Source organism: Oryctolagus cuniculus, chromosome 4 (assembly GCF_964237555.1).
Source record: "Oryctolagus cuniculus chromosome 4, mOryCun1.1, whole genome shotgun sequence".
Lineage (NCBI taxonomy): Eukaryota > Metazoa > Chordata > Mammalia > Lagomorpha > Leporidae > Oryctolagus > Oryctolagus cuniculus.
Window position 1 is genome coordinate 60535752 of NC_091435.1, and position 25936 is coordinate 60561687.

Sequence of the window (25936 nt, forward strand, 5' to 3'; positions counted from 1 at the left end):
CAATATGCATTTAGGGTTTCCTAATGTCTTATTGTTTCTTGATTGTTCATTTCTTTTTATTGTGCAATAATATTACATTGTCTGGAAGTATCACAATTTGTTTTTCCATTCACCTTTTGAAGAAAATCTTGATTGTTTCTAAGTTTAGAAATTATGAACAAAGCTTCTCTGACCATTTTTATTTTTTATGGACATAAATTTCCAACTCAATTAAAACCCATGATTGTGAAAAATATGAAGGTATTTGAAAAATTTTATGAAAACAGAATTAAAAAATCAATATTCTGATGTAAAAAGAAATTATTTTAAAGATGTATTTGAAAGTCAGATTTTTAGAGAGGGGAGAGAGAGTAAGAGAGGAGGAGAGAGAGAGAGAGAGAAAGGAAGCTTCCATCCTCTGGTCAATTCCACAGATGATAGCAATGGCCAAGGCAGGGCAAGGAGCCAAGAGATTCATCTGGGTCTCCCACGGGCCATCCTCAGCTTTTCCAAAGCAATTAGCAGGGAGCTGGATTGGAAATAGAGAAGCTGGACATGAACTGGTGCCCGTATGGGATGCTGGTGTTGCAGGCAGTGACTTTACCTACTAAGCTACACAACACAGGCTCCACAAAAAGAAATGTGTGAGCCTTATGAAGTTTTTGCATGATACACATTTTTCAACTCTTTGACATATCTTTGTATTTTTAGAGGAGAGATGAAGATTTTTTTTTATTTATATAAAGGGAGTAAATTTCATGTATTTCATATATATGGTTTTAAGAAAATAATGATGCTTCCTTCCTGGAAGTATCCCACTTTCCTTACTCCTTCCTTTCTTAATCTTCTTTTAGTTTTTGCAATGTTGTACTCTCAATTTACTCATAATCCAACTTAACCCTACACTAAACAAAGAATTCAACAAGTAGTAAGTAGAAAAACCACTGCTATTCAGAAGTATAGACAATAATCAAATTTCAAAATATCAATTTTGCTCATATACTACATTTTTTTGGCACTCTGTATTTTAGTTCAAACAAATCAGGGAAAATGTATATTTGTCTTTTGGGGACTGGTTTATTTCACTGAGCATAATGGTTTCTAATTGCTTCCATTTTGTTGGAAAAGACAGGATTTCACCCCATCCTGAGTGCACCCTTATTCATCAGATCTCAGAAGCTAAGAAGGATCAGGCCTGGTTAGTACTTGGATGGGAGACAAAGATTTTGAAGTTAGAAAGATTTAAATCCCAAACTTGTCATTTTACTCACTTGGTGGTACATTTTTCCTGGAAGTCTGTCATTCTATCACTACTGTTTCAGGCGCTAGAAATGCATGAAGGGCTACTCTGTCTATTACTGCAGTGCCTTGTCAACACTGAAGAGCCTTATTATATCTCTGGTTCCAAATGTGAAAGATGCCTATATCTGTGACTATTTATGATTTTCTGTTTTCTTTTGCAAATTGGTTGAGCTACTGTGGACAGACATTTGAAAAATGATCAAATATGTTAGTTTCTTTCTCGTTCCTATAATCCATAGGTTTTTTTTTAATTATCTAAGTCTAAATATGGAGAACAATCTAATATTTTTTCAAATAATATTCTTGAATTATCTATAGTATAATATGAAATAACATGGAATCATTTTCTGTGTATCTGGTACTGATAAGAATAGACTCAAATTGGGAGTTAAGTTTGAGCTCTAGCTTCATCACATACTGGCTTGATCAGGCTGGCTTAGGTCTCTTGGCTTTGGGGGGTAAACATGGTCTTACTGGTAAACTGAAGCTTCATCATGTTCATAGTATTTATTTCTTTGACCTTCTTGCTGGACTTTTGTGAAGTCAAAATACAAAAATCTGGAATGTATATAAAAATTACAAGTGGTAAAACACTATAAAATCCATTGTTTTAACTTTAATTTCTCTAATGTATTTTAACATTTAAAAAGCTTAAATTCCTTTTTCATTGTATATATTTATGATGTCCAACATGAGTTTTTGATAGACTTGTACACAGAGAAATTATTATTAAGCAAATGTTCATATCTGCCTCCTAACATATTTTCCAACATTTTGTATGAATGTGTACATTTGTGTGAGTAGTGAAAGTACCTGATATCTACTGTTAGCAAATTTCCATTATTTAATATACTTTTAGAGTTCTAAATTATAACTGTATGATTTATAACTATATAATTTATAATCTAGAATTCTGGACCTACTTTTACTACATGAGTGCAACATTGTATGTTTTGATAAATTAACATTTCTCCATTTCCCTCACTTCTCTGCCTTGGTAATACCAGTCTATTCCATTTCCATGTATTTAACATTTGTCAGATTCCTCATGTGGGTGAGATCATGCAATATTTGCCTTTCTCTGCCAGATTTATTTCACTTAGCATAAAGTCTTCCGGGTTCATCCTTATTGTCACCAAAGGCATGATCCTTCTTCTATTTAATCTATCCATCTATCAAAGAACACTTAGGGATTTTTCCCCCATACAAAGGCTGTGGTGAATAATGCTGCAATGAATACAGGAATGCATGTATTTCTTTAAATGTTTTGAATATTTATTTCATTTCTTTGGGTTAAAACACCTAGAAGAGTGACTTTGGTCGTATGATAGTTCTATTTTTAGTGTTTTTAGAAAGCTCCATGGTGTTTTCAATAAAGACTGTATCAAATAACACCTACATAAATAATATTCAATGGTTTTCCTCTCTCCACGCCCTCCAGGAGCACTTGTTATCTGGTGTTTTTTTGTTTGTTTGTTGTTTTGATAATAGTCATCATACTACGTTTAAAGTGATATTATGGTTTTGATTTACATTTCCTTGATGATTAGTGATGGTGATCACCTTTTTCAAATACCTGTTTGTCATTTGTGTGTCTTTTCTGGAAAAATGTTTATTCAATACCTCTGCTCAGTTTTTAATCTGTTCACTTTTTGTTTAGTTATTGCAGGTTTGTTTCTTGCTATTGAATTTTATCAGTTCCTTATATATTTTGAATATTAACTTCTTATCAGATAAATGGTTTGAAAGTTAACATAAAGTTACCTTTTTGATCATTGCCCTTGTATAGAAGCTTTTTTAGTTTGATGTAGTCCTACATACTTGTTTTTGCTTTTGTTGTCTGTGCAATTAGTCTTATATCCAAAAGAACAAAAATCATTGCCAAGGCCAATGTGAAAGAGCTTTTCTCCTTTTTTTAAGGTGTTTTATGATTTTGGGTCTTGCTTTCAAGTGTTTAATCCATTTTCAGCTGCTTTTTTGTGTATATAATATTTTTTTATTTTGCCAACCCCTTACCAAATCAAAATGTCTTTTTTTGTTTCTCACTGAATCTATATTAAACTCCTGATTTTCTGGAATCTTACAACTTAACTAATGTCAGAAGGTTTGACACAGTTATGGTGAACCTGATTTACCCCATGTGCTTGTCAGTTTCCACTGAGAAGTAGGTGTTACACCAGATTTAATAAGCAATAGTTGTGTGAGAGGAAACTGCTATGCGAGAAAAACTGAAGAAGGAGCTGAGGAGCTGGACAGTCATCTGCCTGTGCAGTAAATATAACTGAGTGAAGGAGAGAGGGGGGAAGGCTGGGACAAGCTTTGTACACTGTCACTCTCTGAGGATGGTTCTGCAGGGCCTCAGAGTGTCCTTGAGCCACAGTCAGCCCTTCTAGGAGCGCTTTATCTCCCACAAGACCCCCTGGTTTGTGTCCCTGCTTCCCTCAGTCATTAGCAGTGAACAGCTGAGGTACAGTGTGATCTGAACACAAACCTGGTGATAGACAGAGGGCAACAGTTGAGTCTTTGGTTAACTACATTCCTTGCAGTTGGCAATCTAAGGGATATATTTTCATGTCCGTTTTCTTAAATGATAAACAAAGAAGAGGAGGCATTTATTTTGTCAGTGCTTAAATAAGGATATGAAGATGTGAAATAGAGGCAGTTGAGGTGTGACGTTAAAGTTAACAAGCATGGAAAATCCAATCAATGCAGACACATGCTCAGGAGAGATGCGCATGTGCAGAGTTTAATGACACTGTCCCCACGCTCAAGTTACTGTATAATCACAGTGCACAGAAGAGCCGTTTGCCTCTGTGGTGACTGGCTCTCCTTAAACACCTGTTTTAGTTTTTGTCTGGCCACCTCGCCATGATAAGCAGTCTTTCAAAAATTCTTTGGGGAGAGGAGGAGCATTGAACCATTTCATCAATTGCAGCATCAACACAAAGCATTTTAAGTTACACCTTACCCCAGAGTGATAAGACGAAGTTTTCAGTGAGTTAAAATCTTCAAAGAGTAAAGGCAAGTTTCAAAACTTGAGACAACTGCAGGTTTAGACTTTAGAAATTTCTCAATTCTGACACTCTTAAAAATTATAAAGCTACCTTTCAATACAGCTTCATATATTTCTCATTTCTGCTCATTGCCTTCTTAAATTATCTTGTTCTCTTACCCACTTCTCCCACTCATCAATTAAGAATAATGACTGTCAGGGAAAATGGAATATATGAAAAGTTATTGTTAAAATATTAATAGATGTCAGCATTGTCTCTGTAAGTTCCTCATTCCAGAGTTTCCCATTGAGCTCCCATTGTGGGACACCTCCGGGGTGCATGTTCTGCGTGGTTACTCAGTGCTGGGAGCTATACAGCATCACTTAAGTAAACAAGATGATAGCATCTTCATACAATGGATTTTGCTGTATATGCAACTATTTGTCTATTGACTGTTGCCTATTTTCAAATTTTGTCTTTCCTGTGTGTGTGTGTATGAGTGTGTGTGTGTGTGTGTGTTTTCTGACAGGCAGAGTTAGACAGTGAGAGAGAGAGAGAGAGACAGAGAGAAAGGTCTTCCTTTTTTTCCGTTTGTTCACCCCCCAAGTGACCACTATGGCCAGCGCGTTGCGGCCGGCGTGCTGCGCCAATCCGAAGCCAGGAGCCAGGTGCTTCCTCCTGGTCTCCCATTCAGGTGCAGGGCCCAAGGACCTGGGCCATCCTCCATTGCCCTTCTGGGCAACAGCAGAGAGCTGGACTGAAGGAGGAGCAACCAGGACAGAATTCAGCGCCCGGACCGGGACTAGAACCCGGGGTGCCGGTGCCGCAGGCGGAGGATTAGCCTAGTGAGCCTCGGCACCGGCCTTTCCTTTAATCTCTTTAAAATATATCTGTAACAAATGTTCCTATTTCTTGTTCTTCCTCAAAGCTAGAAAACTAGATCTTAGAGTAAGCTCAGTTTAGGTCTTGAAGAAAAGGAAAATGCTATGGAAAGCTATCATTTTCTTCCTATGACCTTAACATACATTGCAGCTCCTCCAGGGAGCTGTCAATTAAAAGCATGGAATTTACACAAATCTAAATCTTGGAAATCAGCCAGCAAGCTGCACCAAATATGTGGGAGAACTTATTAAATAGCTCTTTAACCTTTATTACTTAGCGCATTTGATTGTACAAATCCATATCCTCAGGAGACATAGGCAATGCTCATTAGGATTCCTGTGGAGAAAAAAGCAGAAAGCTATTTCAGCCAACATAAACATTTTTTAGTACTGAGTTAGATACTGAGTTTAGTACTGAGTTAGAAGCTATCACACTGGACGCTATCCCTCAAAAAATATAGAAGCAAAAAACATGCTCATTCAGTTATAATTCACTGTTATCCCTGGTAATTTACTTTCTCAGTTATAAAATAAAATTCTATGTCTGCAATTCTAATACTATTGAATATTACTTTAAATGTTAAGTAATACAATTAGCACAATCTGTTATTAACAGATACTCTCTGTGAAAATAATGATGATATTATTGGCTAAAAAACTTTATGATATATTTTTCTAAAGAATTTTAAGGAATAATAAAGCTAAAAGCAATTTGTTGCTTCAGAGCTTTGGAGTATTATCAAAAATAGCTTTGATTTTTCTCAAATCAAGAGGTCTTTTTATGGTCTTGACATGAAATTATTTGCAGAAAACAAATTTAATAATGTCACAATTACTCTGACCTCTTTCTGAAAACAGACTCTTTTCTAAATTCAAGAAGTTTCCATGACTTCAGATTATACCATTAAGTTCCTTTATGAAACACTGGTCTGCTAATAGCATTTTCATGAATACAGTGTAGTTAATTCTTCTTCTTGCTCAAATAATTAATAATTTCCATACAACTTATGTGGTAAAATTCACAGGCAAGTGTGGTTTCTTCTTTTAAATAGAAGTGATTCTCTAAAATAATTAAACCTGGACTTTCATGCTGAGAAAATGTTTAGCTTAATAAAGCCTAAATGCATTTATCTTTCCTTTGTATTATTTTACCCTGGGTAGTATTCAAATATTAGTTTCTTCCGCCTGCCTCTTTATTTATGATGTTGTCAAGTGCAGTTCTCATAATCTGGACACAGAAAATGCAGGAATTAATGCAAGACATTGAATTGGGGGTGGGTGAAGAGGGAAATTGATTTATTATTATTTCATTGTTTTGAGTAATTGAGTGCAGGACTCTTTGTGTAAGCACCTGAAAGATGTAGCTTCACATCTAGATAATTAAAAGTATTATAGTAGAAAATAGTTAACTTTATGAAGCTCGATTAATATGTTAATTACATGTGTATTCTTAATTTATATAATGAACAAAATATATAGTATAAAGAGAAATATGTGAAACATTTCTCCTTAGTCTCATTCACTATGAAAATCTGCTTCAAAATAAAATATACACTATCATTTCTTTCATATACAAAAATGTGTAGTTTTTGATCTGATGTAGTCTCCCTTTCCTACCACATACTCAGAACATGGTGCTTTAAGAGTTTTTATTTCGGGTTACTACCATTCAGGGAGCTGTGCATTTGCAGGTTGATATAGACCCCCTGGCCTCATCAAAAACTTTTCACTTTGGAATTGACTTGGTCACATTAGGATCCCATTGTGGAGTAAGTGGTAATCTCTGTCTCCTAAAACCCAGGGCATAAGACATTTTCAATATAATCTCGATATATATGTTTTCTTGTATTTATATTATTTTCCATTGTGAAATTGTTTGAAAAAGATGGCTTTTTTGGTGAGGGGTGATTTTAATATTTTCATTGTTAATCACTATGATACTGCCTTCTTCCTACCCTCTGGTTGAATTCCTTAGAATTTCAATAAATAGTACATATATTGTTTTCTGGGATATTAAAAACAGAGAAAAGATATAGGCTAATTGATCTTGTAGAGTACTCTAAAGGTAAAAGAAAGGGCTTTAGTTACTCACTATTGTTGAGCTACTGCAACCTTCAAGGTGCTGCAAAGAATTTTGAGATAAATAAAATGTAGGCCATTACTTCAAATAGTTTGCCCAATTGTAAAGGACATAAATTTGATATTTTTCTTTTAAAAATAGAAATAAATATTTTAAATACATTATAAATATTTTTCTCTAGAATTTAAACTCCATCAGATCATTTCTACCAACCTGGAAGAGCACTTGACACAGTGTAAACACTTAATAGGCAATAAATAATTCAATGATTTCATGATTTAAAAAATTTTAGTACCAAATTAATATCACATTAACATGGAAAATAAGGTAAAAAAGAAAAATAAAATGAACACATAATAATTAAAAAAATTAAAAAACTGTACATTTGGCTTTCACTTGTCAATGAGTTCATTTATTTTTTTATTTTTTTAAATTTTTATTTATTTATTTGACAGAGTGAGAGAGTGAGAGAGAGAGACAGAGAGAAAGGTCTTCCTTCTGTTGGTTCACCCCCCAAATGGCCGCTACGGCCGGAGCCAGGTGCTTCTTCCTGGTCTCCCATGTGGGTGCAGGAGCCCAAGCACCTGGGCCATCCTCCACTGCCCTCCTGGGCCACAGCAGAGAGCTGGACTGGAAGAGGAGCAGCTGGGACTAGAACCCAGCGCCAATATGGGATGCCGGTACCACCAGCAGAGGATCAACCAAGTGAGCCACGGTTCTGGCCCCTCAGTGAGTTCATTTAGAGGATTGTGTGAATGTACTTTCTATTTCAGTCCCCTCTTACTATATTTAAGTTCCTCCAGTTTTTCAGGATTAAAAATAATAGTGTATTAACTCTGTATATAGTTTTTTATGCACATATGTAAAAATACCATAGGATATATTCCTAGTCATGGATTTGTTAGATAAAATAATATTAGCATTTTAAATTTTGATACCAACCAATTTTGCTTCCATTATTTCTATTCAACTTGGGGTGAACCTTAAACTCTTTTTTAAAGTCACCTTTGACAATTCTGATCAAATATTTGAATCTTCCAATTGAAAAAAACTTTCAGTGAACTATAAATTTTTAAATATAATTTGAAGACTTGTATATGCCTTAAAATTTCTTCATAGATCCCAAGTTAAGAAATTTTAACAATTACAGTAGAATCTCCGTATTTTCTTATTTAAAATTCATGAGGCACCTCTCAAAAAAATAAGAATTGATAACTTAAATCAATTTTGTTCCTTTTTGATCTTCTCTAAATAAAGTATTTGTTTATTATTTAAAAATAGCTCCCAGAAGAATCCAAGTGCTAGTGTTGAGGATGAAAGTAAAGAGAGCTAACATTTTATTGCATTTTACTAGAGAAATTTTATGTGCATTTATGAATTTTGGAAAGCTGCCAGTCATAGGACATGTTCCTTATGAAGATCAAAAATCTACTCTGCAAAAATACTATAATAAAAAATTGAGTTGCACGGAGAGAGAAAATCAAGTGTCACTCAGTGACTCTCATGAGCCCTGCTTGTGACATTCAGTGAAGTAGTCCTTACCTTCCTATCTGCTGAAGCCTAAAGTCAGTGTTCAAGTCAAATACAATTTACTCCAAAACATTTTGCTAGTATTCTGAGGCTTGTTGCTGGGATTCCTTGCTGTACATTCTCACTAAGTGCCTGATACAAATTCCATCATGTTTCTTGAAAAAAAAAAAAAAGGCCTTGATATTTTATTTATATTATTTCCCCCACAAAGTCCACTTAGCACTTTGCCTATATTAAGTGTTCAATAAATAATTGGCATATGACTGAGTTACAAATAGATGAGTTTTTAGATAGGCATGAAAGGATACACTATTGGAATTCAACCAGGATAGATGTGCCCAAGGGACAGCAAAGACAAAGTAGGGTGAGTGGAAAGCCTAAACTCGGAGGAGTTATGACTCATCAACTCCATAGGTTTCCTAATTATTTTTTAAGATTTATTTATTTTATTTGAAAGGTAGAGTTACAAAGGCTTCATTTTGGTGCAAAAAACTGAAATGCATGTGTGGGTTTTTCATAACATCTTCATGAGCTTTTTGAAGACTTCTTGTGTAGGTATATTTCAAAACAAATGTATATTTTGTATGCATTTTTACATGAACTTTTTGAAGTACCCTCTCATATGTCAAAATTATTTGGTCAAGATATTTTTCTTATCCTATGCTTATCCTGTTGTACTTTCATTTAATTCTCCTATGAACCCTTTCTAATCATTATCTTTGGTTAATAAGCCTTTATTCTTATAAATACATGAATAATTACACTCTGCTTCTTAAGTTTGACACAGTTCTATATCTTATTTTTGGTCCAAAAATTTGGATTCCCAATGTAATAATAATTCATAGAAGTGCCTTTAATTTATAGAACACATTACATACAGAAAATTCTAGTCCAATTAAAGTGTCTTGTGATGTATGCATATACACATAGGTATAACTCATCTCCCACAATTGCAGGTGCTTGTGCATATGCATGTTCAGTTTCCATTCTACATTTAGCCTCTTTGAGGAAGGACATTAGTATATTTTATATTTGCAACAGCACTCAGTGATCCTGAGACTACAAAACCATGAATGGTTTTACTAATATTACAGGGAGAAATTTTCAGGAGAATCCTAGTAAGCTAAATTCAATTTTTAGACTTGGCAATTCAAAGAGAGAAAGCTCTTCTGTGAAAAGTGTAAACAGAATAATTCAGGTTGATGGGTACTTTAGATCTTGTTGGAACTTTATCTCAAAGATTAAGACATCTCTAGAAATTCATTTTGAGATTGATTATTGTTTATAGCCCTTGTCTGTACTCTTGAAGAACAGTGTCTTTTCTACTTGCTACTTGTTGAATTCTTTATTTGGTGGAGGGTTAAGCTTGTGATTATGATTATGAAGTAAATTGAAAGTATATCATTGTACTGGTTTAATTCTGTAATTATCACACAGTTATTCTTCAGTGTTGAAAATTAACTGAAATGTGATCCCTGTTAAACATAAGAGTGGGAATAAGAGAGGGAAGAGATGTATAATTTGGGGCATGCTCGGGCTGACTTGCCCCAAATGGTAGAGTTGGAAACATACCAGGGGATTCCAATTCAATCCCATCAAGGTGGCATGTGCCAATGCCATCTCACTAGTCCAAGTGATCAATTTCAGTTCACAATTGATCATAATGAAAGGACTAAGAGTCAAAGGGAGCACATAAACAAGTCTAGTATCTGCTAACACTAACCGATAGAATAAATAAAGGGGAGAGTGATCCAACATGGGAAGCGAGATACTCAGCAGACTCATAGAATGGCGGATGTCCTAAACAGCACTCTGGCCTCAGAATCAGCCCTAAAGGCATTCGGATCTGGCTGAAAAGCCCATGAGAGTATTTCAGGCATGGAAAGCCAAGACACTCTGGCAAAAAGATCTCTGTGAGTGAGATCCCAGTGGAAAGAACAGGTCTTCAAAGAGGGAGGTGCCTTTCTCTGAAGGGAGGAGAGAACCTCCACTTTGACTATGACCGTGTCTAAACAAGATAAGAGTCGGAGAACTCAAGGGGCTTCCATAGCCTTGGAAACTCATGACTGGTGCATAGGGAGATTACTGATGCCATAAACAGGAGTGTCAATTGGTAAAGTCAACAACAGGAGTCACTGTGCACTTACTCCTCATGTAGGATCTCTGTCCTTAATGTGCTGTACACTGAGGCTTAATGCTATAACGAGTACTCAAACAGTATATTTCACTTTGTGTTTCTATGGGGGTGCAAACGATTGAAATCTTTACTTAATGTACACTAAACTGATCTTATGTAAAAAAAAAAAAAAAGAAAAAAAAGAAATTATCAATTCCCAACTTGACTCTCACTGGGATTAAACATGAAAAATAGGTCTGATCTGATTTCATCATCATTTAAAAAAAAATCATCTATTATTTTTCACTTTATGTTTCTGTGTGGGAGCAAGCTGTTGAAATCCTTACTTAAGGTATACTAAGCTGATCTTCTGTATATTAAGATAATCAAAAATGAATCTTGATGTGAATGGAAGGGGAGAGGGAGTGGGAAAGGGGAGGGTTGTGGGTGGGAGGGACGGTATGGGGGGGTAAGCCATTGTAACCCATGAGTCGTACTTTGGAAATTTATATTCATTAAATAAAAGATAAAAAAAAGAAAGTATGTCATTGTAAAAGTTAAAAGAAAAATAAGCGAAGTGGGTGGAAGGAGTGTGGGAGTAAGGGAGGGAGGAAAGGTGGAGGGGGTACCATTATTCTCTTGAAACTGTACATATGAAATCCATGAAGCTTCTTTCCTTTATATAAATAAATAATAAAGGTAAATAAAAAGTAAATTAGGATGTTAACTCACCGCTGGATTACTGTAGTCTTTAAATCGTTTTATGCCTAGGGAGGTTAGTGGTGTTAGGTCTCCAATAGATGCAAGCCTTTGATCTTTCTGTCAGATAAGCCTGGGCGTCAGTACTCTTACCACAAAAGGAAAGTTGGTAATTATAGCAAACTTAAAAATTGATTATAAACTAAGCATGATTATAGCTCATAATGTCATCCAATTCATTGTCATTCATTCTGCCTTAAGCCTGTGGAGCAGTGGGTACATCTGTAACTGTTGGCATTTTACCTACTTCCTTCATTCTTGTCACATGCTTTACAAGGGTACTTCCTAGGAATCAAAAGACAATGTTCATTTCCATGAACTTTTGTATTTCACTTTTGTTTGTTCTGCTCTTCAAATTCCTGTGTTAGCGTGAGGCGCCAGCCGCAACACGCTGACCGTAGCAGCCACTTGGGGGGTGAACCAACGGCAAAAGGAAGACCTTTCTCTCTGTCTCTCTCTCTCTCACTGTCCACTCTGCCAGTCAAAAAATAAAAAGAAATAAAAAAAAAAAAAGAAATAAGAATTCACAAAGTTCCAATGTTATCAACTTCTCTCTGATTTTTGAAAATGTTAATTTGATAAGCAAACTGAACTCCAAAACATTGAGATAAGAAACTATTTTATTAGATACCCTTAAATGCCAGACATTGTTTCTGGATATTCGAAGATTAAAAATATATTGTCCCTTCCCTGTTGTAATTGCATTTTCATCTTGCTAGCACACATCTTGAAATTCACAGTTTTAAAAATCTGTCATAAAATTTGATGTGTATATAGAACATGAAATTTCTATAGGAAAAGGGAAATGGTCTGTGAGAAAAGACAAAGCATTAAGTTTTTTGGAAGTACAAAGTAGAAATTCCACATCTAGAAGTTAAATATAATGGAAAACAAGCATTTTAACATAATATATAACAATATCCTAAATATTACCTTGCATATCATCAATCACATAACTAAATCCCAATTATTTTTATTTTAAGGACAATGAAGAGACAATTTCTCCATTAGAGTCTTATGCTTTTTCATGGTTTGATGTTAAAAAATGATTATAGGTACAATATGGAGAGCATAAAACAAAAAATATTTAAGTATTTTTTCAGTATTGTACTGAGCATCTGGTAAGCATTTTTAAGTGAACTTTTTAAATAGCCATTGAAAACCCATTCTCACTTCTTAAATTTTGTATACTGTATCTCAACAATGATAAAAATACTGAAAACTAGTTATTATGTGGCATGTTTACATGAAGGTGTGTTCTTTGTAATTTTATTCACTGGGACAAAATTGCTTAAAGGGATAGTAACTACCTCAATAGATACAATTTTAAAATGGGAATTTTATTAGTTTTTTTCTTTACTGAGGTTAATGATTTTCACACTTTGATGACATTTTTATATGCACTATGATTGATAGTGAAAGGTGGTATCCACCTCCTTGGTAGTAAGATGGTTTTATTTACATGTTGCAAATTGCCTTAGCTTTGCACATTAGCACCACCTGGTGGACAAAATATCATTTGTTTATATTTTCTCTACAGTTTGAAACAGCCCCTTCATACATTATATCCAACTATGACATATCTTTATAGATATTCAGTTGTAAAAATTAGATTTTAAAATCATTGTAAACATAATAAGGTAGGCATTTTTATCTGAGATACTTCCTAAGTACTGCTGCCAATTTAAATGCCTGTTTTTTTAAAACTTCATATATATACACACATATATATAACTTTGTGTATATATAATGATGTGAAATGATGTGATTGACATCTTACATTCATATGAAAAAATGTTTTCTTCTACATTTGAATTGTTTATATTTTTCACAGTAAGAAATTAAGTAATATCAGAAAATTTTCTGTACACTAGTGAGGAATTGTGTTTTAAATTAGATTGTCTTTACAATATACAACTAATCACTTTGTAACTCTACTTTATGAAGGATTTTCATACTACCAATCCTTAAAATGTCAAATCTTATGCAAAATGAAAATTATTTTTTTTAACTTTAGTACTAAAAAATAAACCGTTTTCATGTTCATTTTCCCCCATACAAAAAAATTCAGTTGTCGTCTTATATGCATTAGTTCTCAATTTGTAAGGGTTATTTTAATTTCCTTAAGAATAAGTTCGATCATATTTTGCAATGAAAAGCACGACTTATTTAAAGCTACACTTAAGAATTTTAAATGTGAATCTTTGTATTGTCCTGCACATTTTTCTGAAATATATTGTTACAAAGTACAGAAAGGAAGATAATCCACTTGCAAATTCCACTATACTCTTGTGTTACTTCAAGAAGAGAATTTAAAAACTTCTCTCTCTCTCTTTATTTTTGTCTAAAGGTCTTGGATGGTATACTGTAAATTCAGCATATGGAGATACCATAATCATGCCTTGCCGACTCGATGTACCTCAGAATCTTATGTTTGGCAAATGGAAATATGTAAGTGCAACCAATCTTGCTTGGATTTGATTAATTGTCTCTGGTTTTCTAAATAAAATATTTTATGTGAATAAAAATGAATTTCAAATTAACATAATGGCAATATTCATCTATGTGTACAAATACACAAGGTAGAATTGATGTATATGTCAAAAATAGTGCCTAAGTCTTGCATAGCAAATATAATTTTAAATTAAAGCCAATAAATATGTAGCTCTTAGATCATGTTTGTCTGAAAGATACATTCTTAAGTATCAGAGGCAAAGACAAGACAGAATTCCAGAGTAACATCAGTGGCATATGAGGAAGAGCTTAGTGGAGGATGGCAACCTTTCCCCACCAGCTCATGTTGTGTTGAATGGGCTGTTGCCAAGGAAAGATACAGGGGTGGTGAGGACACTCAGGTATTCGCTGGAGGTAAGTCACCAGCATTACAGGCACGTTCCTGGTGAGTAGCCTTAGAACCGTGGCAACGCTGTAGCAGCTTTTTATATTTAACATGTTAGTTGTATCCATTTCTGGCTGCTGGCCAAGTCAAATGTTCTTAGCTATACAGATGCAGATGGATCTGGAAATGGAGAGTAGAGATCCTGGTAGTTGGATGTGGAATGGCTAAGTAACTTTGACTGATAAAATTTCTCAATTACCAAAATCAATGAAAGGTGCTTGTAAAGTACAGTTTCCCAATGCTGAACCACAGGAAATTCACAGCAGGTTGCAAGCTTCACGCAGGTGTAAGTTTCCTGGGACACAACAACAAAGTTTTCCTAGCTCAGTGAAATTTTAAAAGGCAGTTGTTTAGGGCAAGGATTTGATGCACAAATAATTTATGGAAAGTTTCTTCCGTGAGCAGTTTCTGAGAGCTTCTCATATGTTGAGATGTGTTATGAATTGTCTGAGGGTCACAGTTTGATTCATTTCTGAGGTTCATTTGACCATAACAACTTTTGTTTTCAAATATCTCCAAGAACAAACATTCTACAGAGCACAATCTGGGAAATGTACTTAAGAGTGCATTCAAGGGGTGGGTTCTGAAATCAGACCAACAGGTTCTACCATATACTTAAAATAATATTCTGGGCAAGTGAAGTAATCCTTATTTCTTATCTGTAAAATAAGATGATAATAACGATTTATTCTTCATAGTGTTGTTGTGGGAATGACATGAAGTAATTTATATCAAAATATTTACCTAGTGCTTAACATGTGGTGCTCATTTGAGGAAGTGGGTTATTTCCATTGTGCTTCTAGAGTGGTTTGTGAAGGGAAAGGAAGCGGGTAGGGGAGCCTAGCACTTTTCAGTACTATCCTCTTGCTTTCAAGTTCACTCAGTAATTATGAACTGTTCCTGGTTCCCTATAAACATGGAAATTTGAAGTTAAGGCCTATGAAGATGAATTCTATGTGTACCTCTAAAATTCGAAGGGTTTGGAAGACTATGATATGTCACCTGCTGAATTAATTTTGCTCCCAAAATGAAGGGATTCAGGTGACAAAAACTTAAATTATCACAGAAAAGTTCGAATATAAACAAGGAAGTATTGTTCACCTAGACTGTACTGGCACAGTGGTACTAGAAACCAAACAATGATGACAATTTCAAATGGTTAGTTAAGCAAACAACTTCAGCAGTGAGCTGTTGAGAAATGTTTGAGGTACGATGTGTGCCATAATGAGTCCTGATTTGCAGAAATATGATACAAGCCCTAATTTAATGTAACTGACAGACAAGTAACAGATTTGGATCCAGTGAAGGGGCGCAAACACAGAGGACAGATGGGCTGCTTTCTCCCTGATCACATTGTACTCCCCCTGTAGAGTGGAGATCAGAGCCCCTGCTCACTCCTCCCAGCCCCAATCTTGCCTCTTCTTCTTCAGTATCTGCCACAATGACTGAAACAGAAAAGGCAACCGATGTCTCTGAAGACTGCTGCGTATTTTCACAATGGTGCCAGGATGCTCAGTCCAAATCTAGGTCAGATTTACTAGCTGGGACCTTGGGAAGTTACTTAACCAAACCTGACCTCCACTTTCTAATCTGTAAAATGAGGTTAATGTTATAACTCTAATGTAGAGGGTTGTTAGGGATATTAAATCAGTTAATTACTGCATAGAGAAACCAAAGAAAGCACCTGCCATATAGTTTCTCAAAAAATAATAGATATTATTTATTGCAAAAGGGAATGAATGTGGAAACTGAAGGTACTGGTCTCACATATTTCCCATAGGAAAGGAATGGTTTAAGGCAAGGATACAAATTGTAAATCTATGTTGAAATCAGAAATTTAAGACTATAATTGATGTATTCAAATATTTAAGGAACTATAACTTTTAGATTCCAAACATAGTAATATATGTTAACAATTTTTAAAAATTTAATTCCTGAATCTTAAAATTTGTCATGTATGTTAACATGCTTTATTTCCACAAAGACTGTAGGAGGTAAGTAGTAGAGATATTGGTCTGAATTTTCGATCAAGTTGTTCATTAGATAAGACAATCTTTGGTGCAGTCAGAAGAAGAAATGCATTTTCTATCTAGTGCTCTTGGCATAAGTGTGTATGGCAGTATATTTCTAATTTTGATAAAATTGTATGCAGCAGTGTTTTGAGCATAATTTTATGACTCAGATAGCAAAACTATAGATTCTAGTGGCTCACATTAGTCTATTGCTTAATGGCCATGATTGTTTTACAAGAGTAAACACTGTTACTGCATGAAGACTGTTTAAATGATGCTGTGTGTGAAGGTCAGCCATTTCAGTTTTGCTTGAAAGTCGTGTGTGGACATTTCAAGGATGTGGATTAAAATGAAGAATATGCCAAAAATAATTGCCCAGGATATCTAGGTATCTGAGTACTTGCAGCTCAAGGATATGCCTACTGTGATGGTTATCTGAACACCACTTTATACATGTGTGATTTTTATTTTATACACATATAAAATGAGCCTTTGTTAGATTCGGTACTGTCACTGATGCTGTCCTTCAGATAGACAAGAAAAGGTCACATTCCAAGAGCTCTATTCTTTCACTTTAATGCGTTTAAACTGATACCTGTAAATGAATGCAATTTCCCTATGAATAATGATTTTCTGTAGCCAGAGATCTTTGTGAGTCTTGTATTCACAATTATCTTTATTGGATAAAAGTTATATGTATTTGTGGGAAAAGATAACTAAGGAGTTTCTGTTATTCTGAGCATAATACTGAATCATCTCAATGTGCTTTTGTTTAAAATGTATTATTATTATTTTAATTCTAGGAAAAGCCTGATGGCACCCCAGTATTTATTGCCTTCAGATCCTCAACAAAGAAAAGTGTGCAGTATGATGATGTACCAGAATACAAAGACAGATTGAACCTCTCAGAAAACTACACTTTGTCTATCAGTAATGCAAGGATCAGTGATGAAAAGAGATTTGTGTGCATGCTAGTAACTGAGGATGATGTGTTTGAGGCTCCTACAGTAGTCAAGGTGTTCAGTAAGTAATCTGCAGCATAACTGCTAAGTGGGATTGATGGCTGGTGTTTCGGAAAGACTGGACTCTAATGTCTCTGCAGCAGGAATCTATTTGAGAGGACTTCTAGAGATCTTCATTCTGCTCATGCATGCTGCTCATTTCAGCAAGGATAAAAAAAATCTGAATTTCAAATAGGAGATTTGCAGAGAAGAACTAAAAAAATTATCTGTTGTTTAGCTGTGTAAAATTTCCTGAGATATTAAATACTTTTACCAGTGACATTTGGCATATAATCTTTAACTTCCAGTGACAGGTACCAATAAATGTTCTGTGATGTATCCATGGATACATGGCACATAAATATGATCATGCAAATCATGCTTACCTATGCATGTTTTAGCTAACCATATGAAATTGCCATATTGATACACAGAAACAGTAAAATGCTGGTAAATCCAAACCATTTTATAAATATATACATCAATGTGTATATACACATATATACATTTAAAAGTATATGTGTGTATATATATACTGACATTTAATGCTTATTGATTTAGACATTAAAGAGTTCACTTGGCTTAGAAAATTTCCCCACACTATATTATGGATATGGGATACACTAAGGAAACACAGTAGAGGAATGTTGGAAGAAATGAAAATTGTAGAAGAAACTTGGAATAATTATAGTGATCACAATAGCAAAGTTACTTTGCCTAATGATAATATACAGTTGATGTTACTGTGCTATTCACATGAATGACTTGAGGAAGTATAATTAAAGCATTTCATCTTTTAAAATTCAAATTAAAGATTACATCATCATATCTTAGAAACTGCAGGAGGTAACACAGGTCTCAAAAGTTTCAGAATCTCAATCTTTTTAAATTAGGGAATAAGGTCTCACTTTCTAAATTTTGTCATTTGCTCTCTGATAAATTGACAGCACCTAGAAATTATTAAAATCAACAGGGAAGAAAGAAACCCAGAGGGCCTTCCATCTAAAGCAAGTAACCGTGAATTTGTTTTCTTATAATAGACCATGCAGCTAAGTAGGTCTATCCTTGAAGTATTTATTTGGACTTCAAAGCTCCCAAAGTTCATGATGTGGATTCAAAGAGTGCTTATAGAATCAAAGGAAGCCTTTGTTCTTGAGAAGAACCTTGTAAAGCCACACTGCACGTTTCAGTTGATTACTTTTCAGCTGGGAAGTTACTTTCTAAAAGCCATCTACACTTCTCAATCATTTTATGAATCAAACTGAGTACCAAATGTCAGTCATGGCTACTTCCACGAAGCACCCCAGATAATCCACATCCTGTATTTGCCGAGGGCTCATGCATTTTATCTTTCACTTCACTTTGATGTTACTCAGAGGATGGATGATGTACTGCTCAGGACACTTTATTTGAAAGAGAGGAACCAGATATCTTGGATTATAGGCCATGCTGCCATAAATGAACCTAAACATCAGGAATGTACCATAGTAGGTATAGAAGTTAAGTTGCAGCCCCCTAATGCTTATGTGCATTAATTTTCCACTGTAAGATTTATTTTTTTCTTCGTTAAAACTATTGAATATCAAGATAGCATGTAAGGAGGTTGAGAAAATCCAGGTCATTTCATTTAGAAGAAGCATTTGAGTCATTTTTCAAAATAACTTTTCCTTAAAGGATGCATATGGAAGTCTGAAAAAGAATTCAGTTTGTCTAGTTTAACAAAATTTGTAAGCTGTTGTGGAATACAGAAGATTTCTAAAACTGAAAACAAACTCACACCCCATATACTGCCAGCAACCCTGCCCCCTTCTTTTGAATGTTATTGAAAACAAAGTGATCCTCAGAAGCAGAATTTGCATTCCAGGCTGTGGGCCAGGGAGAATTTACATAGACTAGTTACCCATTCTTGAAAATGGTGTTTTATTCTAGATTCTATGAGACCCACAAAATCCAATGAAGTGAATAGCTAGGCTCATGATAAAGAAAGAATTTACACGAACATATAGAGGCTTTCCCTTTTGTCTTGTTAATAACGAATTTGCTTGGGGTCACTTTTTTGTGAAGCAAACAGTAGCTGTGACAAGGAGACTTTCATGCTATGCATGTCTATATTGCAGTCACTTAAGAGTTACTAGGCTCATCAATCAGTCCTCTGTTTCCCTCTGTTGAATCACCTAGCAACATGCACTGTGTACTACAGAATTGAGTGTTGTTGATGAGAGCCAATCCCAGATCAGCCTGCTGCAGGTTACCATCCCCGTGGGCAAAATCAAATTATTTATATTCAGACTAGAGGCCATGAGTGATGACTTTGTTACCTCTAATGTAGGTTTGTTTGTTCAGTTTTAAACTGTACTGCAGATGCAAGAAATCACACCCATAAACCTGCCCTTACCCAAATAAGTGACATGCTTTGTCATCACTAATCAGCTTCCTCCCCCCCTTTGGAGTTGAATGCCATCACAGTGAGACTGTGTCTGCATTTAATGCACATTTGAGGTTAATAAAATCATTCAGAAGCAAAGTAGACCTTTAAAGACTGAGAGGTCAAATGGGTTTCCAGAGGGCCACATGGCTGGTGGTGAAATGGAAAAATCACTGAGCTGGTCACTAGGAGAACTCGCTTTGTCAAATCTGCTCATTTCTGACCTTGAGCAAATCACTCCACCATAGTGGGGCTAAGGGATTCCGTGAGAGCTTTCTCATTCTGTTACAAGGCTGCTTTTCAAGAGCCAGTGAAGAGGGCAGAGGAAGGGGAGAAGCTGCTTCTACTCAATTTGCTAGCATTCTATGTATTCAATATCTCAGTATTTTAATAATAATTTGTTCAAATAGAAAAAGACTGGGGGAAGAAAGGAGATCTTCAGCTCTGAAAAAGTATTTGAATATGACAATCCCTGCCAGACTGTCAACCTCTTTTACTCTGTTGGCGCACCCTGGACTTACTTATGTGAGAGTCTGATGTCCATGTGGACTGTCCCTCCCACAATTATGAGCAGTGCTTGCTGGCTAACACAATTTATTTCAAATATTTTATCTGTATGTCTTTCATTTGGTATTGTTGTTCTCAACGCTTTTTCAGAATTGAGTGTCCCTCACTTTGCCCTCTTCATGGAAGTTATTTAACCTGAAAGTAAAAATTTGTAGGGAAAGGAAGATGTAGACAATGGCCAGTTAAACAAATGACACCACCTACACTACATATTTCATTATATAAAAATGATAAATTTTCAATCTAATGAAATAAGTAACCTCCTAAAGTGATTGCTGGTAAGTGCTGAAAAAAGCATTTCCAAATCACCCTATCTGGTGCCTCTGCCTTTTCTTCCTCTTTTCTCATACCAAATTGAGATATCCTCTGTGTGGTTTTTTGATCAAATCACTAGCATACTGTTAGTTATAAGTTTTGTAAAGTTATGTAAGTTTCTATATGTTATAGAAGTTTTGCATTTATCATTATGTCCTTTCCTGGCTGTGAGATGGCTAAATACCCCAAAATATAACATTTTAATGAGTTGACAATTTCTGGTTGCTCTGAAGGCATTCACTAACAATAGCCTATCTGTGAGAGCAAAAGGAGGTACCTATTTTAGTTTATTTCTTCCTGATTGTCCCCATCCCCTTAACACAATTTTCTTCTTATCTGGTATATGAATCTCCTGTATAACTTCTCCAGCTGATCAAAAATAATAAAGAAAGTAGAGGAAAAAGCAACGCTGCTATTTATAAAATGTTCCTAATTATACTAAATATTAAATATAGCTTAGCTTTTAATTATATATATTAGAAGATCTCAAATTACTAATTACCAAAAATCCCACAATCTATTCAGTTAAAAATAAACCATTTGAATCTTAGCATTGCATACCATGCCAATGGATATTGGCACATATATGCTCCTGAAGATATAGTTACCCCCTGCCCCAACACACACACACACACGGAGAGAGAGAGAGAGAGAGAGAGAGAGAGAGAGAGAGAGAGAAATACTGCAATATCAGATATGCAAGGAACATTACAAGATTCTATTTAAAATATCCTTATTCTATAATTTAAAACAACTTCAGTTGGCCCTGTGACAATATTATAGCCCCTGGCTACTCCAATGAAGATAGCTGGATCAGCAAGGAAGAAGAAAATGAATTAAGATTTTTTTTATCATTTGATAAATGTTCAGTTCAGTGATTTTAGAGAACTTAGACATGAATGTTCAAAAGCAAAATTTAGTTTAAATTAGTGCTCTTGACTAAATGACTTTAATAATACAAGTAAATTTGTAGTATTGCTTTTCCTTTCAGTTCTGCATTTGGTTATGAATTCTTGAATCATATTAAGACATAATTCACATAACTTTTTTTAAACCACTTTGGAATCAATATGTAATTTTGCTAAAATAGTATGTGTCCTCTTTTATGGTCCTCCAACTAATACACATCGATTGTTAAAATCTAATATAGAAGAAAATTACGTACAAAACATGTACTTAATATAAAAGTTGTGAAACAAAAATGTAAGGATAAAATAACTCAAACAAATGCAATAAGTTTGACTTATTTCTACTCATTGTGATACTCTCTTCCAAATAGGAAGATAAGTAAAAATGTCAAGAAAACTCAACTTTATGCATCCTTTCATCAGGTTTCATTTTAGTGAAATAATAATTTTAGAAAGTGTTTGTGGAAACCATGTATACCTGGCCATGTGTAAAGGATCAACCATTATTCCACAGCAAGTGTGGATGATTATGTCTGCATTGAAAAAACGTCACAGGGTTTACAAAGCATAGTAGAAGCACACATTCCATGTAAGAGGAAGTAAATATGTGCCCATCTGTTTTTTTTTTTTTTTAAGAATTATTTTATTTATTTGAAAATCAGAGTTAGAGAGAGAAGGAGAGGCAGAGAGAGAGAGGTCTTTCATTCCACCGGTTCACTCCCCAAATGACCACAGCGACCAGAACTGAGCTGATCCAAAGCCAGGAGCCAGGAGCTTCTTCCAGGTCTCCCATGCTGGTGCAGGGACCCAAGAGCTTGGGCCACCTTCCACTGCCCTCCCAGGCCACGGCAGAGAGCTGGATTGGAAGAGGAGCAACCGGGTCCCGAACTGGTGCCCATATGGGATGCCAGCACTACAGGCTGGGGCTTTAACCCACTGCACCACAGTGCTGGCTCTGTGCCCATCTGTTTCTTTTCCCTTTTTTATTACTAATTGTAAATTTAAAAGCAAAAATAATGGTGTAGCACCGTAATGATCCCCACCACCATCCCAGAAACATACGTACTAGTACACTCACTGCACCAACTATATCACACTCAGCTTCCCCTATTTTCTTTAATACAAACCCCTTTTATCTCTCCATCCCCTCCTCACCTCTTTTTTGTGTGTGAACTGGAAAGAAGTGACCCTTGGTAAAACTGCCTGCCATATCTTTATGTAGAATCTAAGCTTATGAGTGGATTGTGTAATTTTTCCAGATAGTCTAAGCTTACTACTACTGAAGAAGAAACTAAAATCCATATGACCTTAGGTTTCCTGTTAATTTTGACTTTTGATTGACCAAATAAATGAATTTAATATTAGAAACTTTTTAGCTTTTGAGAGGATGTCACTAAATGACTGCTTTTCATTACCAGAGAACTCTGGCTTGCTTAATTACTGCAAAATAATTTTGTTCATTCTGTTGAAATATTTTGGATGGACACCTCTCCCAAATACATAAAATATTTATTATTTTAAAACATGGGTCCCAAGCAGAATTCAGTAATTTAGCAACAATTACAGCTTTTAATCATGAACATTAATAACACCCAATTAAAATAGTGATAGTGCTGTTTACTGATATGTGTAAAGCTTGAACTCCTGTATCATATATTTTCTAGAAACTGGTGTCTATTTTTGAGGATTGTTTGATCAGCTTTATTTAATTTTTATTACCTTTCTAACAATCAGATTAGTAAGCTGTCACTTTTTGAATGTTTTAATGTTGTTCATCGTTTCTGTTACGCTTTTCTATTCTTCCTGTGTTTCTTTTTGCTATTTTTGTATCTTTCTTACATTTGAAGTTTCCAGTTGTTATATTTTAAAACTAGATAATCATCTTTCTGAAAATTGCATTAATGGAACAATATTGCTAGAACTAATAATAAATAGCCTCTTCCATAATTAAGGTACACAATTTTAATACATAGGTTGGTTTATTATTATTAATTATTTTGATTTATAATACAAAACATACTAGCAAAGGAGAAATTCACTCTAGATATTTATATTAACCTGTTGAAAGTTTATGATTTGAATATTTATTTCTATTTATTTATTTGAGAGAGAGAGAGAGAAAGAAAGAGAGAGGTCTTGCATCTGCTAGTTCACAACTAAATCACCACCACAACCCAGGCTGAACCCGGCCAAAACCAGGAGCCAGGAATACCATGCTGGTATCCTACATGGGTGGCAAGGGCCTAAGCATTCAGCCATCTTCCGTTGCCTTCCCAGGCACATTAGCAAGATGCTTGATTGAAAAGGCGATGGCCAAGACCCAAACTGCACTCTCATATTGGGATGCCAGCATTGCAAGGGTGGGTTAACCCGCTGTACCACAACACTGGCCTCACATTTTTTCATACAGTTTGGTGATAATAGTTTTGCTATTCCATGTATTTTGTCTTTTTCTTGTTTTCTATAATATTTTGCATATGTACCCTATCTGGAAATTAAATTCCAAATTGAATATAATTATAGAAAAGCCAATTTTGATTAGTTTGATAAATACAATTAAAATTATGAAGAAGGTGAACAATAAGACTATGAAAGGAGAAATAGTTGGTTGTTTTAAATTTATTCATCTACTTGAAAGGCAGAGTGAGAGAGAAAGACAGATCTACCACCCACTGGTTCATTCCTCAATTACCCAAAACAGCCAGGGCTGCGTCAAGCCAAAGCCAGCAGCCCAGAAGTCCGTCTGGGCCTCCCACATGTGTGGCAGAGGCCCAAGCACTTGAGCTGTCATCTGCTGCCTCCCAGAATTTGCATTAGCAGGAAGTTGAATCAGAAGCAGAGTAGCAAGGACTTCAATCAGAAGCTCAGCTATGAGATGGTGGCATCCCAAGCAGCAACTTAACTTGCTGTGCCAAAACACCCAGCCTGACTGGTTGTTTTTAATGGTTTATTTGCAAGAAGTTCATGAAAAATCAATGAAAATTAGGCTATAAGGCCATTTACATTATCCATAAACTAATTTTTAGAAGTACATAATCTATCAATGACAAAAAATTAACAGATAAAAACAAAATAACCTAAAATCAGGTTTATAAATTGTTGCTGTAACTTTTAGTCATTTGTGTATGTATATTTATAATGCTTCTAGGATCATCTCAGGTTCCAAATTTGAAAGATTTCCCCACATTTATAGTTTCACAATGTGACTTGACTTTAGAGACAAAATTTGAGATGCTTGGGAAATTTGGGCTTCTACATTCCCTTAGCCAGCTTTCTATATCTTGTGATTTTTACATCAATGTTTGTTAAGCTTCACTGGGCTCAAGAATCCCATACTGACTTATTAAGCATGCCACTTTATGGGACTATCCCCAGAGACTGTGACTCAATAGGCCACAAGGGACTCATTTAAACAAGTACCCTCGTGATGCTGATTCATTGGACTAATGTTTTCACCTAATGAGTTGGAAGCCAGTGATGAGTAGAACATGCCCATACTAATCAATTAGAAGTAGTATAGCCTATTAGTATATTATCCTCTGTTTTACCATCAAATTCATATTCATTACATCTAAAAAGCATTGCAGATAGATTATGCAAAGGAATTGTAAGCACTTATAATAACACTAAGGATCATAAGGCTAACATTAGGAAGAAAGAGTCCTACCAGATTTCCTTATTCCAGATTATGTAGGAAAGTCTATTCTTTATTCTTATGCTTATTATTCTGCTTTGGATAAATGAATTTTTTTTTGCTATCAACTAAATCATATATGGCCTTTTTTTCTTTTACATATACTTAAAAGCTTTCTTTACTTAACTTTAGAGCAACCATCTAAACCTGAAATTATAAGCAAAGCACCATTTCTTGAAACAGAACAACTACAAAAGGTAAGACCTTGTTTTTGATGACCTCTATTGTGTCTAGTGTTAAGTGATTGCTCCAGGCCTCACAAGCTGTGGAGCTGACAGTGTTGCTGGTTCCAAACAAGAAGTATGCAAAGGCACACTGGGCACTGTGCTCATTGTCTCTTGTGACCATGGGATATGAAGGATGATGTGGTCATTTCTGATGGGAGGAGTCTTTCTTATTTATATTATTACATATTTAATAGAGTTATGAGAGACACATAGATCTTCTCTAGGCTAAATGTAAAAAAATAGGATAG

At 35.0% G+C, this 25936-nt stretch overlaps 1 protein-coding gene across 2 annotated transcripts in view; it reads left to right on the plus strand.

The window, feature by feature from the left end:
- Positions 1-25936, plus strand: part of ALCAM (activated leukocyte cell adhesion molecule) — a 209886-nt gene that overhangs the window by 142680 nt on the left and 41270 nt on the right. For both annotated transcript variants that reach the window (XM_002716725.5, XM_008267007.4), the window contains exons 2-4: positions 13991-14091; positions 17355-17574; positions 25594-25658. In XM_002716725.5, coding sequence (XP_002716771.2) covers positions 13991-14091; positions 17355-17574; positions 25594-25658 — 386 coding nt within the window. The remainder of the gene's footprint in view (positions 1-13990; positions 14092-17354; positions 17575-25593; positions 25659-25936) is intronic.